The 16,023-nt window shown below is 55.8% G+C and overlaps 2 protein-coding genes across 12 annotated transcripts in view; one reads left to right on the top strand and one right to left on the bottom strand.

The window, feature by feature from the left end:
* Positions 1-1,510, bottom strand: part of LOC119955584 (BRD4-interacting chromatin-remodeling complex-associated protein-like) — a 358,633-nt gene extending 357,123 nt beyond the window's left edge. The window contains exon 1 of the mRNA XM_038781953.1: positions 1,370-1,510. The gene's annotated coding sequence lies outside the window, so the exon portion shown is untranslated. The remainder of the gene's footprint in view (positions 1-1,369) is intronic.
* Positions 1,511-1,779: 269 nt separating this feature from the next.
* Positions 1,780-16,023, top strand: part of numb (NUMB endocytic adaptor protein) — a 289,476-nt gene continuing 275,232 nt past the window's right edge. For 10 of the 11 annotated variants that reach the window (XM_038781913.1, XM_038781896.1, XM_038781860.1 and 7 more), the window contains exon 1: positions 1,780-1,979. In XM_038781913.1, the coding sequence (XP_038637841.1) occupies positions 1,862-1,979 (118 nt within the window). In that variant the 5' untranslated portion in view covers positions 1,780-1,861. The remainder of the gene's footprint in view (positions 1,980-16,023) is intronic. The other variant, XM_038781832.1, reaches the window with a different exon arrangement.

The raw sequence follows: 16,023 nt of genomic DNA, 5'->3' as shown, positions 1-16,023 counted from the left end.
GAGGCTCAACTAGTGTTTTGTACAGTTTACTATAACTTCCTTCCTTTTGTACTGTATGGTCCTCTTTAAAAAAAAAACATGATCCCATTTATTTTGTTAACCACTTTCTCAATCTGCTATGTTGCCTTTAATGATTTGCCCACACAGGTCCTTTTGCCCCTTTAGAGTTGTACTCTTTCTAAAAAAAATTTTGTATTAAAATTTAGAGTACCCAATTATTTTTTTTTCCCAATTAAGGGGCAGTTTAGCATGGCCAATCCACCTAGTCTGCACATCTTTGTGTTGTGGAGATGAAACCCATGCAGACACGGGGAGAATGTGCAAACTTCGCACGGACAGTGACCCAGGGCCGGGATTCGAACCCGGGTCCTCAGCGCCGTAGGCAGCAATGCTAACCACTGCGCCACGTGCCGCCCCTAGAGTTGTACTCTTGATTTTACATTGTCCTTCCTACACTGCATTGGAGGGGGTGCAAAGGATATTCACCAGAATGTTGCCTGGAATGGAACATAAGTTATGAAGAGAGGTTGAACAGGGTTGGGTTGTTTTTGTTGGAGCAGAGAAGACTGAGGGACGACCAAGAATATGAGGGGTATAGACCGGGTGAATAGGGAGCAGTGTTCCCCTTAGTTGAAGAGTTAGTCACGAGGGAATACAAGCTCAAGGCGAGGGACAAGAGATTTAGGGAGCATGTGAGGAAAAACCTTTTTACGCAGACGGCGATGACAGTCTGGAGTGCACTGGCTGGGAGGGTGGTAGATGTGGGTTGTCTCATATCCTTTAAAATGTACCTGGTTGAGAACTTGTCAAGTCATAATACACAAGGTCTGGTGTTTTTCATGTGTTGGTGCTGATTTGATGGGCCAAAGGGTCTCTTCTGCACTGTGATTGCTCATTCCAGAATGAATCACTACTTACTTCCCTGTATAACATTTCATCTGCCAGTTGTCTGCCATTCCACCAGTCTCCATCCTCTTAAAGTGTTATCCTCCACTCAGTTCACAATACTTCCAAGTTTTGTGTCATGCACAATTTTTTGAAACGAATCTATATTAAAACAAGCAGTGGTCCTAACACTGGCCTCTGACAAACCCCATTAAATACATTCCCCCAAGAATAACCATTAATCATCACCCTGCTGCCTTTTGGAAGACCATGTACACTACTTCAACTGCATTACCCTCTTTATTCCTCTCCCCTCATCAAAAAATCTAAACCCAAGCAAGTTAGTTGAATACAATGTTCCCTTACCAACTCTGCTGGCTTTCCTCAATTATCCACATTTGTCTAAGTGACTGTCAATTTTGTCCAGGATTATCATTTCCAAAAGTTTTCCTCCCATAATGGGTACATAACTACCTATCCATACCTCGCCTCGATATTTCAAACTTCACCTCTGGAAAGGCCAAAGAACCTTTCTTTTAATCAGATGCGCCAAACAATCGAAAGCAAATGGTTGGTTGACACAATAATTGAAGACCTCAACGTTCGCTCGAGCTGAAGAGTGAAACTTGCGCGCGCCTCACTCTTCATTGTTCCTCTGGGGACGAAGGGAAAGCCCGGCTGCGCATGTGCCGCCCCGGCGGCACGCACGCACGCACATCCGCCCTGACCTCAACCAAACGCAGTGGGCGTGAGTGCACGCTGTGCAATTGACGGGCACCACCGTTAACCAATCATCAGGAGGTAATATGCAGCTGTGGAGATTTTTCCGACCAATCGCAGCGCGGTAAAGTCGGAGGGGGCGGGCCCTGACGCCCACCCCTCCCCCGCCGGAAAACTCGAGCTGGGTTGCGCAGTAGCAGGTGAGGCTGCCGGCGCTATTAAATGCGAAGGAGCTTCCCGTCACTGAATCTCATTTATGTTAATCGGTGTTTGTTTTTTAAAAAATTATTCACATATTGTTGGTGGTGCCTTTATTTTGGAAAAAGAAAGGAATTGTAGTTTCCCCCAAGATTGTTGGCTGTTTGGTGATCGAGGTAAGGTGTTTACTCGGGCCCCACAAGAGGGGTGTTTTAAAAACAGTGTCAATTGAACTCGGGCTGTGTAAGGGCTGGAGCTGAAGGGGACGCATCAACTCACATCATTCCCCCGCACTAATACTGACTTTCGGCAGTTACTCTTCATAATGGGATTCCATTCAAAGTTGGTGTGTGTTGCGTCTTTTGTACCCGTATGGTTAATATCGCTCTCTGACTCCCAACCCGGCGCCTGATCACCAACCCCCCCCCCCCCCCCCCCCGGCGCCCTGAACACTCCCCCCCCCCCGGGAGTGCCCTACCCCCATTTTGGGGGTGCCCTGTCCCCCCCCCCCCCTCCACGCACTAGGGTGCCCTGTTCCCCCCCCCCCCACGCACGAGGGTGCCCTGCCCTGCCCCCCCCCACGCACTAGGGTGCCGTGTCACCCCCCCCCCCCCCGACGCACTAGGGTGCCGTGTCACCCCCCCCATGCACTAGGGTGCCCTGTCACCACCCCCCCCCCCCCACGCTAGGGTGCCCTGTCACCCCCCCACGCGCTAGGGTGCCCTGTCACCCCCCCACGCGCTAGGGTGCCCTGTCACCCCCCCCACTCGCTAGGGTGCCCTGTCACCCCCCCCACGCACTAGGGTGCCCTGTCTCTCCCCCCCCCCACGCACTAGGGTGCCCTGTCTCCCCCCCCCCGCACTAGGGTGCCCTGTCTCTCCCCCCCCCCCACGCACTAGGGTGTCCTGTCCCCCCCCCCCCACGCACTAGGGTGCCCTGTCCCCCCCATGCACCGGGTTGCCCTGTTTTCTCCCCCCCCCCACCGGGGTGCCCTGCCCCCCCCCCCCACCAGGGTGCCCTGCCCCCCCCCCCCACCAGGGTGCCCTGCCCCCCCACCCACCCACCGGGGTGCCCTGCCCACCCCCACCCACCGGGGTGCCCTGCCCCCCCCCCCCCACCCCCCCCCACCGGGGTGCCCTGCCCCCCCCACCCACCGGGGTGCCCTGCCCCCCCCCACCCACCGGGGTGCCCTGCCCCCCCCCACCCACCGGGTGCCCTGCCCCCCCCCACCCACCGGGGTGCCCTGCCCCCCCCCCACCCACCGGGGTGCCCTGCCCCCCCCCCCCACCCACCGGGGTGCCCTGCCCCCCCCACCCACTGGGGTGCCCTGCCCCCCCCCACCCACCGGGGTGCCCTGCCCCCCCCCACCCACCGGGGTGCCCTCCCCCCCCACCCACCGGGGTGCCCTCCCCCCCACCCACCGGGGTGCCCTGCCCCCCCACCCACCGGGGTGCCCTGCCCCCCCCACCCACCGGGGTGCCCTGTCTCCCCCCCCCCACGCACTAGGGTGCCCTGTTTCTTCCCCCCCCCCACGCACTAGGCTGCCCTGCCCCCCCACGCACTAGGGCGCCCTGTCTACCCCCCCCAAACCGGGATGCCCTGTCTTCCCCCCCCCAACGCACTAGGGTGCCCTGTTTCTCCCCCCCCCCCCCACGCACTAGGGTGCCCTGCCCTGCCCCCCCCCCACGCACTAGGGTGCCCTGTCTACCCCCCCACGCACCAGGGTGCCCTGTCTACCCCCCCACGCACCAGGGTGCCCTGTCGCCCCCACGCACTAGGGTGCCCAGTTCCCCCTCCCCCCACGCGCACTAGGGTGCCCTGTCCCCCCCACGCACCAGGTTGCCCTGTTTCTCACCCCCCCACCCACCGGGGTGCCCTGCCGCCCCCCCACCCACTGGGGTGCCCTGCCGCCCCCCCACCCACTGGGGTGCCCTGCCGCCCCCCCACCCACTGGGGTGCCCTGCCGCCCCCCCACCCACTGGGGTGCCCTGCCGCCCCCCCACCCACTGGGGTGCCCTGCCGCCCCCCCACCCACTGGGGTGCCCTGCCGCCCCCCCACCCACTGGGGTGCCCTGCCGCCCCCCCACCCACTGGGTGCCCTGCCGCCCCCCACCCACTGGGGTGCCCTGCCGCCCCCCCACCCACTGGGGTGCCCTGCCGCCCCCCCACCCACTGGGGTGCCCTGCCGCCCCCCACCCACTGGGGTGCCCTGCCGCCCCCCACCCACTGGGTGCCCTGCCGCCCCCCACCCACTGGGGTGCCCTGCCGCCCCCCCACCCACTGGGGTGCCCTGCCGCCCCCCCACCCACTGGGGTGCCCTGCCGCCCCCCCCACCCACTGGGGTGCCCTGCCGCCCCCCCCACCCACTGGGGTGCCCTGCCGCCCCCCCCACCCACTGGGGTGCCCTGCCGCCCCCCCACCCACTGGGGTGCCCTGCCGCCCCCCCACCCACGCTAGGGTGCCCTGTCACCCCCCCCCATGCACTAGGGTGCCCTGTCACCACCCCCCCCCACGCTAGGGTGCCCTGTCACCCCCCCACGCGCTAGGGTGCCCTGTCACCCCCCCACGCGCTAGGGTGCCCTGTCACCCCCCCCACGCACTAGGGTGCCCTGTCACCCCCCCCACGCACTAGGGTGCCCTGTCTCTCCCCCCCCCACGCACTAGGGTGCCCTGTCTCCCCCCCCCCACGCACTAGGGTGCCCTGTCTCTCCCCCCCCCCCACGCACTAGGGTGTCCTGTCCCCCCCCCCCCCCCCCCACGCACTAGGGTGCCCTGTCCCCCCCATGCACCGGGTTGCCCTGTTTCTCTCCCCCCCCCCCCCCCCACCGGGGTGCCCTGCCCCCCCCCCCCACCAGGGTGCCCTGCCCCCCCCCCCCACCAGGGTGCCCTGCCCCCCCACCCACCCACCGGGGTGCCCTGCCCACCCCCACCCACCGGGGTGCCCTGCCCCCCCCCCCCCCCACCCCCACCCACCGGGGTGCCCTGCCCCCCCCCCACCCACCGGGGTGCCCTGCCCCCCCCACCCACCCGGGTGCCCTGCCCCCCCCCCACCCACCGGGGTGCCCTGCCCCCCCCCACCCACCGGGTGCCCTCCCCCCCCCCAACCCACCGGGGTGCCCTGCCCCCCCCCACCCACCGGGGTGCCCTGCCCCCCCCCACCCACCGGGGTGCCCTGTCTCCCCCCCCCCCCCACGCACTAGGGTGCCCTGTTTCTTCCCCCCCCCCCACGCACTAGGCTGCCCTGCCCCCCCCACGCACTAGGGCGCCCTGTCTACCCCCCCAAACCGGGATGCCCTGTCTTCCCCCCCCAACGCACTAGGGTGCCCTGTTTCTCCCCCCCCCACGCACTAGGGTGCCCTGCCCTGCCCCCCCCCACGCACTAGGGTGCCCTGTCTACCCCCCCACGCACTAGGGTGCCCTGTCTACCCCCCCACGCACCAGGGTGCCCTGTCTACCCCCCCACGCACCAGGGTGCCCTGTCGCCCCCACGCACTAGGGTGCCCAGTTCCCCCCCCCCCCACGCGCACTAGGGTGCCCTGTCCCCCCCACGCACCAGGTTGCCCTGTTTCTCACCCCCCCACCCACCGGGGTGCCCTGCCGCCCCCCCACCCACCGGGGTGCCCTGCCGCCCCCCCACCCACTGGGGTGCCCTGCCACCCCCCCACCCACTGGGGTGCCCTGCCGCCCCCCCACCCACTGGGGTGCCCTACTGCCCCCCCACCCACTGGGGTGCCCTGCCGCCCCCCCACCCACTGGGGTGCCCTGCCGCCCCCCCACCCACTGGGGTGCCCTGCCGCCCCGCCACCCACTGGGGTGCCCTGCCGCCCCCCCACCCACTGGGGTGCCCTGCCGCCCCCCCCCACCCACTGGGGTGCCCTGCCGCCCCCCCACCCACTGGGGGGCCCTGCCGCCCCCCCACCCACTGGGGTGCCCTGCCGCCCCCCCACCCACTGGGGTGCCCTGCCGCCCCCCCCACCCACTGGGGTGCCCTGCCGCCCCCCCACCCACTGGGGTGCCCTGCCGCCCCCCCACCCACTGGGGTGCCCTGCCGCCCCCCCACCCACTGGGGTGCCCTGCCGCCCCCCCACCCACTGGGGTGCCCTGCCGCCCCCCCACCCACTGTGGTGCCCTGCCGCCCCCCCACCCACTGTGGTGCCCTGCCCCTCCCCCCCCCCCCCACCCACTGTGGTGCCCTGCCCCCCCCCCCACCCACTGGGGTGCCCTGCCCCCCCCCACCCACTGGGGTGCCCTGCCCCCCCACCCACTGGGGTGCCCTGCCCCCCCCACCCACTGGGGTGCCCTGCCCCCCCCCCACCCACTGGGGTGCCCTGCCCCCCCCACCCACTGGGATGCCCTGCCCCCCCCCCACCCACTGGGGGCCCTGTCCCCCCCCCCCACCCACCAGCCCTGCCCCCCCACCCCCTGTGCCCTGCTCTCTCTCCCCCCCCCCCCCCCCCCGGTGCCCTGCTCCCCCTTAGTGCCCTGTTTCCCCCCCCCGGCTCCAGTGCCCTATCTCCCCCCTCCCCACCCCAGTGTCCTATTCCCCCCTCCCCATCCTACCCCAGTGTCCTACCCCCCCTCCCCAATGACGGATGTCCTGGACCCCTGGGTGTCCAACCCAACTCCCCTGGCCTGGGTGCCGTGACCCAACCGTCCCCGGCCTCCCATCCTGGGCGCTGCTACCCAATTCCACTCGGACCCCGTCCTGGGCTTCCCGAGCCAACCGGCCCCGGGACCCCCTCCCACCGTCCCATCGCAGGCGCCTTGACCATCCCCTGACCTCGGCGCCTCAGCCCCACAGCCGGGCACACCCTGGTCCCCACCCTGGCCAATGTTTTGCCAATTGTCTCACTGTTAACCCCACCTGAAATGATTGAGTATGCTAGGTAATGGCTTGAACTGTTATTAGTGTCCTGGATCTTTTACTGAAATTGAGTGTTAGGGTGCATGTTTACAACTGCATCTGATCCTCTCAACCAATGTCCATACCAACGTATTTGCAGAAGTGGTCACTAGACAATCATTAGCAATGTACCTGACATATTTTACTGTACCCAAGGGTACTGAGACTAATTGCAGAACGTTTGTAGTCTCCTGGGCTGGGAGATAACATTGTAAACTGGAGTCTAAACCTGTTGCCTTCTTAATCTTTGTGGCTCAGTCACACAGCAGACAAGACAGTGATTGTTGAATTATTGATCAACTAGTTGAATGGTGGAATAAGCTTGAGGGGTTAAATGGCCATCTCCTGTTCTCTGCGGACCAACTGGTGAACTCACCTTTAGTATATTTTGATAGCTGATTGGAGTGTAGTTTGATTTTGAACACATCAGCTTGTGCTCCATTTTGTAAGCCAGTTGATCGGTTTCTACAGTGTATAATTGGTTTTACAACCGTCTTATCCCAAGTGAACTTATTTTTTCAAAATGAAAGGAAAAAGTACGCTAGGGAACATCTGAAAAATACTCTCCAAATTGTATCTAATTTAATTAGGTTTAACTTCTTAGTAATGTAAATATTGACTACAGTTGTGGGTTGTGGTGGTTTAACAATTGACAGTCGGGGTTTAAAATTGTTCACGGACAAACAGTTGTGACTGAAATGCTAACTAAGTTTTGAGTTGTCAGTCACTGTTGTTCCCTTTGTGTTGGAGGTGTTTACATCTTAAGCTAAAAACAGATGTTTTTAATTACATCTTCCTCTTTTTAAATTTAGCCAGTTTTTATTTTCAGCTGGTTGTTGTCAATGCTACAAATGTTCTGTTAACATAGAGTCTCATTATTACTTGTGTCGCTGGCTGATTTAGGTTATACCTTTTAGTCGGCAAGTGATCAGTCATTTGAGTGCTATATTTCAGTCCAACGGTCAAAATGATAAATCATAAAATGGGAATGCATAGTCCAAAAGACAACTTGGTAGTTTTAATTTCCTGATGAGTGTAATTTATCAGTAAGAACATGCTCTGTTTTATGTGTGTGCATATTTTATGTTGGCATTTTAATATAAATCCCCTGTACACCAGTAAATTTGCATCCACTAACGAATGCTTGGGAATGAATTGCAGCACAGTATTCTTTGCAGTTTTGGTGATCTGAATGCAAGATTGAACCCATAATGCTTTGTAATATATCTTCTGAGCCCTAAGATTACATTTTAAAAATTATTTCTCTGTTCCCTGTATTGGAAATCCAATGGTCAGCACCCTTCTAAAGTCTTTTAATCATTAAATCAGCTATTAGCCTTTGATTCATTATTCAGGAAATAGTGCAGAAAGTTTTGTTACTTATTCACAGTGCACATTACAATGCTGCATAGTAGCAGGTTCTGCAGACTGGACAGGGAGACAGGTCAGGGGCGGTGGCAAGTCAATACCCTGAAGCTTAAACAAAGTGAAGTAGGAAGATCAGAGTTTCAATTATTCTGGTTTATCCTGAATTAGCCAACATCATGGGCAGCAATAAACTTGCTACAATTGAGGTAAAAGCTGAGATTCTAAAAGGGATTCAATCTGTGTGCTTATTTTTACAAAATACATTTTAATTCAAGTTTTTGATATTTTAACATTCTAAACACACAACACAGCAAAGAAAAAACAACACACCCCACTTTGCCCCCTCCTCCCCCTTAGCAACTGATGGTAACCAGCTCCTTGAAATGCAGTACATGTAAACCCCATCTCTCATGGAACTCCTCATTCACCCCCTCAAGCAAATTTCACCTTTTCCAGATACAAAAACTCTGTTACATCCCCCAGCCACACCGAGGCACAGGATGGAGGGTGGAGCAACTGACCTCCACCCCAACAGGGCCCGCCTGCGAGCGATCAGCGACGTAAAGGCTAAAACATCTGTCCCCTCTCCGATAAGTCTGACACCCCAAATATGGCCCCCAGGGACTGGGTTCCACATGCAAGATTACCGACATGGTGCTGACAAACGACCTCCAAAATTCCTCCAACTTAGGGCAGGACCAGAACAAATGCACATGATTAGTTGGGCTCCTCCCACATCACTCAAGTATTCTCTACACCTTCAAACAACTGGCTTATCCTCCACTTCGCTAGGTGCGCTCTATGCACTACCCTTAGCTGTATCAACCCCAGCCTCTCACATGAGGCTGAGGCATTCACCCACTGCAGCACCCCACACCACAACCCCTCCTCCAACGCCGTCCCCAGCTCCTCCTCCCACTTGGCCTAACCCCTTCCAGAGACACACTATCCTCCCATAGATTGCCGTGATCACCCCCCCCCCCCCCCCCCCCCCCCCATCACCGACAGCACCCCAACAACGGGGCGGGGGATGCCACCCGAAAAGTTGGAAAAATATTTTTCACAAAGTCCTGCATCTGCGGATACCTGAAAACCCTCCCCGTGGGTTCCCAAACTTCTTCCTCAACTCCTCCAAACTCGCAAACCGCCCCTCCATAAAGAGATCCTACATTTCCATCACCCCTTGCTCCTCCTATCCTCAAAGCCTACCATCTATCCTTGCTGACTCATACCCATGGTTCCCTCAGATCAGCATCCACCTCATCCCCTCCCCTAACCCCTAACCTAAAGTGCTGCTGAAATTGCATCCATATTTTCAACATGGCCGTAACCACTGGACTCTCCAAATATTTCCCTGGGGCAAATAGGAGCGGCTCTGTTGTCATAATCTGCTTCCGTCCACACTCACAAAGTCTCTGTCTCCCCGCACCTTCTCTGAGTTTGCCACCCAATAATAATACATCAGGTTTAGAATATAATAATACAATAGAATCTTTATTAGTGTCACAAGTAGGCTAACATTAACACTGCAATGCTGTTACTGTGAAAAGCCCCGAGTCGCCACATTCCGGCGCCTGTTCGGGTACACCAAGGGAGAATTCAGAATGTTCAATTCACCTACAAGCATTGTCATTCTGGACTGTGGGAGGAAACCGGAGCGCCCTGACGAAACCCATGCAGACACGGTGAGAACGTGCAAACTCCACACAGGCAGCGACCCAAGCCGGGAATAGAACACAGATCCTTGCGTTGTGAAGCAACAGTGCTAACCACTGTGCTACCGAGAAAGAGGACCTCCGGTGACGGGGCTGTGCTGAGTGGCCGCACAGAAAATTCTCCTAAGAATTCAAAATTAGGCTCTTTTAGTCAAAATAGCCTGCCAGAACCGGTAAAAAAACATCCCCTCACCCTCTCCAATTGAAATACAAAGAGCGATGCCAAACAGTAGCAGCTCCAGAGGCTGAAAAGAGGCAAAAATCAACAGAAGCCAGGAGAAGTGAGCAAATGGGACGGCAGACACACGACGTGAAGAAATTATGGCCACGCCCTAAACACAAGGATATCAAGCCGCACATGAAGCTCTCCCTCGTTGGAGGGTGGATGGAGGAGGGTTTCTCACCAGGGCGCTACAGGAGCTCAAGAGGACATCAAGGTGGACATAAAGGTGGTGGCCACGGAAGCACTGGCCGCTATGCAGATGGCCCTGGACAAGGCAGAGAGGCAATCTGAGACCCAGGAAACACCCTGAAAAAGCTGGAAAAGGCCTCAACAGGTCAGAGCAACCGGACCTCTGCCATGAGATATTGATAGCAAGGTTGGTGATGATACAGGGGAGCCTGAAGATAGTAGACCAGGGGCAGCACCGTAGCATGGTGGTTAGCATAAATGCTTCACAGCTCCAGGGTCCCAGGTTCAGTTCCCGGCTGGGTCACTGTCTGTGCGGAGTCTGCACATCCTCCCCGTGTGTGCGTGGGTTTCCTCCGGGTGCTCCGGTTTCCTCCCACAGTCCAAAGATGTGCGGGTTAGGTAGATTGGCCATGCTAAATTGCCCGTAGTGTCCTAAAAAGTAAGGTTAAGGGGTTGTTGGGTTACAGGTATAGGGTGGATACGTGCGTTTGAATAGGGTGATCATTGCTCGGCACAACATCGAGGGCCGAAGGGCCTGTTCTGTGCTGTACTGTTCTATGTTCTACAACCAGTCGAGGATAGTGGGCCTGCTGGAGGGAACTGAAGGCAGGAACCCCACAGACAACGTGGCTCAGATGCTGGGAAATCTGGTGGGAAGGGACAGCTCCCCCAACCCTCCAGAGATGAACAGAGCACAGGCGACCCTGTTCAAAAAGTGAGGTGTGGTTTTGAATACTGTACCCAGCCAGATTATGGGTCATGTTCCAGGGCAGGGAACATTACTTTGCGGCCCCTGCGGGCACGGACAAACAATGGTGAAACGGTCACCCAGAGAGACTAAACACAAAGATAATTTGCAAGGGACTGTAAAACCTCAGCCATGATTTAGTGGCGGAGCAGACTCGATGGGCCGAGTGGCCTAATTCTGCACCTGTGTCTTATGGTCTTATGGCACCGCAGACACCACTTTGGAGGTTCTCCAAACAAAGGGAAACCCCTGAGTGTAGAGTCTCGCCCACATGGCTCACACATAGTTGGTGGCAATGTTGGATGGCCTATGGTCAAAGGGAAAGCTGGAGTGCAGGGGCCTGGCCTCATGATGAGTATAATGACCATGGCTATTTTGAATGGCATCTTAACAAAGGGAAATCCCTGAGTGCAGGGGCTTATCCACAAGTCTAGTTGACCCCGCAGGTAGTTGGGAGGAGGGGGGGGGGGGGGGGGGGGGGGGGGGGGACAGAAACCCACCCACCAGAATAGTCACCTGGAACGGTCCAGTGATAAAATCCAGACTCTTCGCCCACCTGAAAAATATGAAAACCGCCATTGTCCTCCAAGAGACACACCTGAGAGAGAAGGACCAACTGCAGGTAAGAAAAGACTGGGTGGGACAGACGTACCATTCGTGCTATAGGATGAGAGCGAGGGAGGTAGCCATACTGCTTAATTAAAGGACAGAATTTACCGCAAACAGGATGGTTGCGCACCAGGTGGGGGGGTACGTCATGATCAGCAGTGTCCTGGATGGGACACTAGTGGTCCTGGCTAATGTGTCCAAACTGGGACAACAATGAGTTATACAGAGGATCATGTCGAGATCCCGACATAGACACGCACTGACTAATCATCGGGGTATCTTTAACTGCGTACAGGACCCATAGATGGACAGATCTAACCCCAAATCGGGGAAGACCCCTAAAATACGGCGAAAGAACTAAGCATGTTTATGGAACAGATGGGTGCAGTAGACCTTTGGAGGTTCACGCACACAGGGGAGAAGGAGTTATTATTCTTCTCCCAGGCACACAAGGTATACACGCACTGGGTGGTGGGGAAAGCGGTGCTTCCAGGGATAGTAATCTTCAACCATGCTCCACACTACATGGAATGTGAGGTTGGAGACGGGCCATGCCCAATGTCCCCCATGGAGATTGGACACGGCCCTCCTTGGCGACAACATTTTTCGCAAGAAATGCCGACAACATTTTTGGCAAGAAAATATCCCAGTCCATAGATGGGTATAGTACCAATAGCCAGAATGGGGAGGTCTGTTGTCAGGGTAGAGATTATCGCTTCTAAAGCGCATGGAGATGGGCACAGGCAGGAGATGGTGTCTAGTCAACAACTGGTTGACTCCATACTGGAGGTGGACCGGTGATACTCCGAGGCACTGACCGTAGAGCTCCTGGCAGAGGGGAAGAAACTACAAATGGACTTTGACCTACACTCTACTAGGAAGGCAGTGCACCACGCTGCCAGACACGAGGGACCTTTTCTGAACATGGAAATAAAGCCAGTCGTCTGCTGGCTCACCAGCTGAGAAAGCAGGCAGCCACGAGGGAAATAGCACAAATTAGGGACAACACCCGCAGACTGGTAGCTGATCCAGAAAAGGTCAACGAAGCATTCAAGGCCTTCTACTGGGGACAGTACAGCTCCGAGCCCCCAAAGGGGACTCTAGGATGAAGCAGTTTCTTGACAGACTGGACATGCCAGTTAAGGGGGAGGATAGGAAAAGGTACCTGTAAGTACCAATAGAACTGGGGGAAGTCACGGAGAGCAGTAACTCCATGCAGGCGGGGGAAGTGCCGGGACCTGATGGAATCCCCGCGGACATCTACAAAAACTTTGCGGCAGCACTGACCCCGTACCTGCGGGAGATGTTCACAGACCCGCTAGCCAGGAGCATGCTGCCTCCAACACTAGAACAAGCCTCAATCTGGCTGATACCCAAGAAAAACAAATATCCAACTGAATGGGGGTCATACAGACCCATCTCGCTGCTCAATGTAGATGTGAAAATACTGGCCAAGGTCCTGGCTAGGCAACTGGCGAACTGCGTAACAGATGTGGTCGCAGAGGACCAGATGGGCTTTGTTAAGGGTAGCTAACATCGAACATCAGATGCCTGCTGAACGTGATAATGACCGCTCCGGAGAGAGAACACCAGAGGTTTTCATCTCCCTGGATACAGAAAAGGCTTTCGACAGAGTCAATTGGAAGTACCTCATAGAGGTACTGGAGTGGTTTGGACTTGGAGAAGGGTTCACTGCATGGGTGAAACTTCTGTACAGCGCTCCCATGGCGAGCGTGCAACTAACACCACCGTCTCAAATACATCCACCTGCACAGGGGCACAATGCAGCGACACCTGCCCGCTGTCCCCGCTTCTATTTGCCTTGGCAATCAAGTCACTGGCAATTGCTCTGAGTGGTGAAATTTTGAAGGGGAGCCAGAGATGGAAGAGAGAGCACAAAGTCTCACTCGGATGACCTGCTCCTCTACGTCTCAGACCCTGAAAGCAGAATGGAGGGGTTCATGAGACTTCTGAAAGAGTTTGGAACCTTCTCGGGCTACTGAATACTTCCTGGTGAATCCGCAAGGGAGAGGGACGGAGATGGAGGAACTGCCATTCAAACAAGCCCAAAACAAATTGCGCTACTAAGGCATCCAAATTGCCCACAACTGAACACTGATCCACAAATGGAAGCTGATCCACAAATGGAAGCTGATAAGTCTGGTGAAGGAAGTAAAGAAGGACCAACTGAGGTGGCGGGGTGGGTGCTCAGCTTTCTCTTCCTGTTCAGATCCATACTGATCTACATCACCAAGGGGTGTGTGTGCGTTCCACAAACTAGTAATGCTCTAATCCTGCACACAAATGTTTTGGCTGCCCTACGTTAATCGTAGGGACACAACGACGTATCCACGGATGCCGTGACACTTATTGGAGCTTATTGGGCATGGGCGACTTCGGGACTGTGTATGGGCGATTTTTGGAGGAGGCACGCTCCCTGCTGGATGCAACAAGGGAAAGATGGGAGGAAAAACTAAGGAGAGAAATAGGGTGGGGACTCTGGAGTGAAGCACTGAACTCAGGACAAACTCCATCTCCACATGCGCAAAGCCTAATGAAGCTAAAGGTAGTGCACAGAGCGCACCTAGCCAGAATCCGAATGAGCAGGTTCTTCCCAGAGGTGGAGGACAAATGTGAACAGTGCCAGGGTGGCTCGGCCAATCACACCCACATGTTCTGGGCATGCCCCAGACTTGTCGGGTTCTGGACAGCCTTCTTTGAGACAATGTCCAAGGTTGTGGGGGTGAGTGTGGAACCAAGTCCAACTGTGGTAATCTTTGGGGCATCAGACCAGCAAGAGCTCTTTATGGGGAGGCCTCCCTAATCGCCCGCTGAAGAATCCTGCTCGGCTGGCGATCAGCAACACCACCCAAAGCTGCAGACTGGCTGTCCGACCTGTTGGAATTCTCCACTGGAGGCAATCAAATTCTCCATCTGGGAGTTGGGAGAGGGCTTTGTAAGATGTGGAAGCCATTCACCAAATTGTTCCAGGACCTGTTTGTAGCCAATAGCCAATAGAGTGGGGGGCGAGGGGGTTCCATAAAGCACAAAGGGAAGGAAGGAGGGTAAGGGGGGGTGGGGGAGTGGGTGAGAAGGGGCAGAGGTGGGCAGAAACCAACAAGGCTGATAGCGGAAGGTTGAAAACCCAACCGCAAAGGAATGACCCAAAAGCAGGGCCAACAGGTTCCAGGGCGGATATATACGCCGACCACACCCTATAGTTGCCGGTTGAAATACCCCCCTCCCTCCGAGAAGACAAAACAAAATTTCCAAATTTAATTTATCGCCTGAAAAAGCCCCAAATCGCCTAAGCAGTCCTATTATATCCCATGCCAAAGAGCCCGATTTGGAGTTATACAACAACAGCTCATCATATGGAGACACTCTATGCTTCACTCCCCCTCCCCCCACTATCCCCTTCCATTTATCTAAGCACCTCCGCACTGTGGCCAAGGACCCTCTCGCTAGCGCAAACAGGAGGGGGGGGGGGGAAGGAGGGGAACATGGAGCATCTCTCCCTCGCTCCCTTATGTAACAAACTACCCCAAATTCACCTCATTTGTGCTGTGTGCTTATTCTTAATAACTCTCCTGGAAGACCAGATTGGACTTGCTTTTGGTGCATCCATAGAATAATAGTCTCAGGACATTAACTGTTAAAATGCAATAAGGGGGGTACCAGAGAAATTACTGAAGAATTCTATCTTAATGAGAGAGCTGATGTATTTGAGGGAAGGGAGAACAAGAAGAAAAAGAAAAATACATATCCATCAGTGAAAGTGAGATAGTTGGAAAAGATGAAAAGTCACAACTGAATCAGGATTCATGTGACTGATGTACCAACGTTTTGAGTGAATATTTTTTTTGTTTTTAAAGCTCATTAATCTGAAATATATTTATGCAGAGTTGGACATTTACAAATGACCCATTTATAGTAGGGAATGTTCTGGTACATTGGTAACGACGTTGCAGTTAAGTAATGAACACTGGATTACTATAGTATTGCTAGATAATTTTGCAGTAAATTGCAGAGCGATTCAATCAATCTTTTCCACTGTCTGTTTCCAAAACTCCTCTTGCTCTGATTTTTCCATTGACCTCATGAATAAATGCAGAACCTGCTGTAGGTTAGAGCGGATTGGCATATTGCAGAATTTATTCTCAGGCTGTGCTGATTTCAACAATTGAACGACTGGAGAACTAAAATGGTAAATATAAAGAATCTTTATTGTCACAAGTAGGCTTACATTAACACTGCAATTAAGTTACTGTGAAAAGCCCATGTCCGGCCCTTGGGCAGACAGAATTGAATTCAGTAAGGGTTCCCACTTCTCATCAACATCTGGTGATGCTGGTGAAAGAGGATTGCAACCTTTATGATTGAAAAGCTTGTAGGCACTCCTATGAAAGGACCGTTGGTGCAAGAGTCAGTGCCTTCAGAAGAGGAAGATGGTAGAGAGCTGCAG

The sequence above is a fragment of the Scyliorhinus canicula genome, chromosome 2, assembly GCF_902713615.1.
Source record: "Scyliorhinus canicula chromosome 2, sScyCan1.1, whole genome shotgun sequence".
Taxonomy (NCBI): Eukaryota; Metazoa; Chordata; class Chondrichthyes; order Carcharhiniformes; family Scyliorhinidae; genus Scyliorhinus; species Scyliorhinus canicula.
This window is presented reverse-complemented; position numbering and strand designations above follow the sequence as displayed.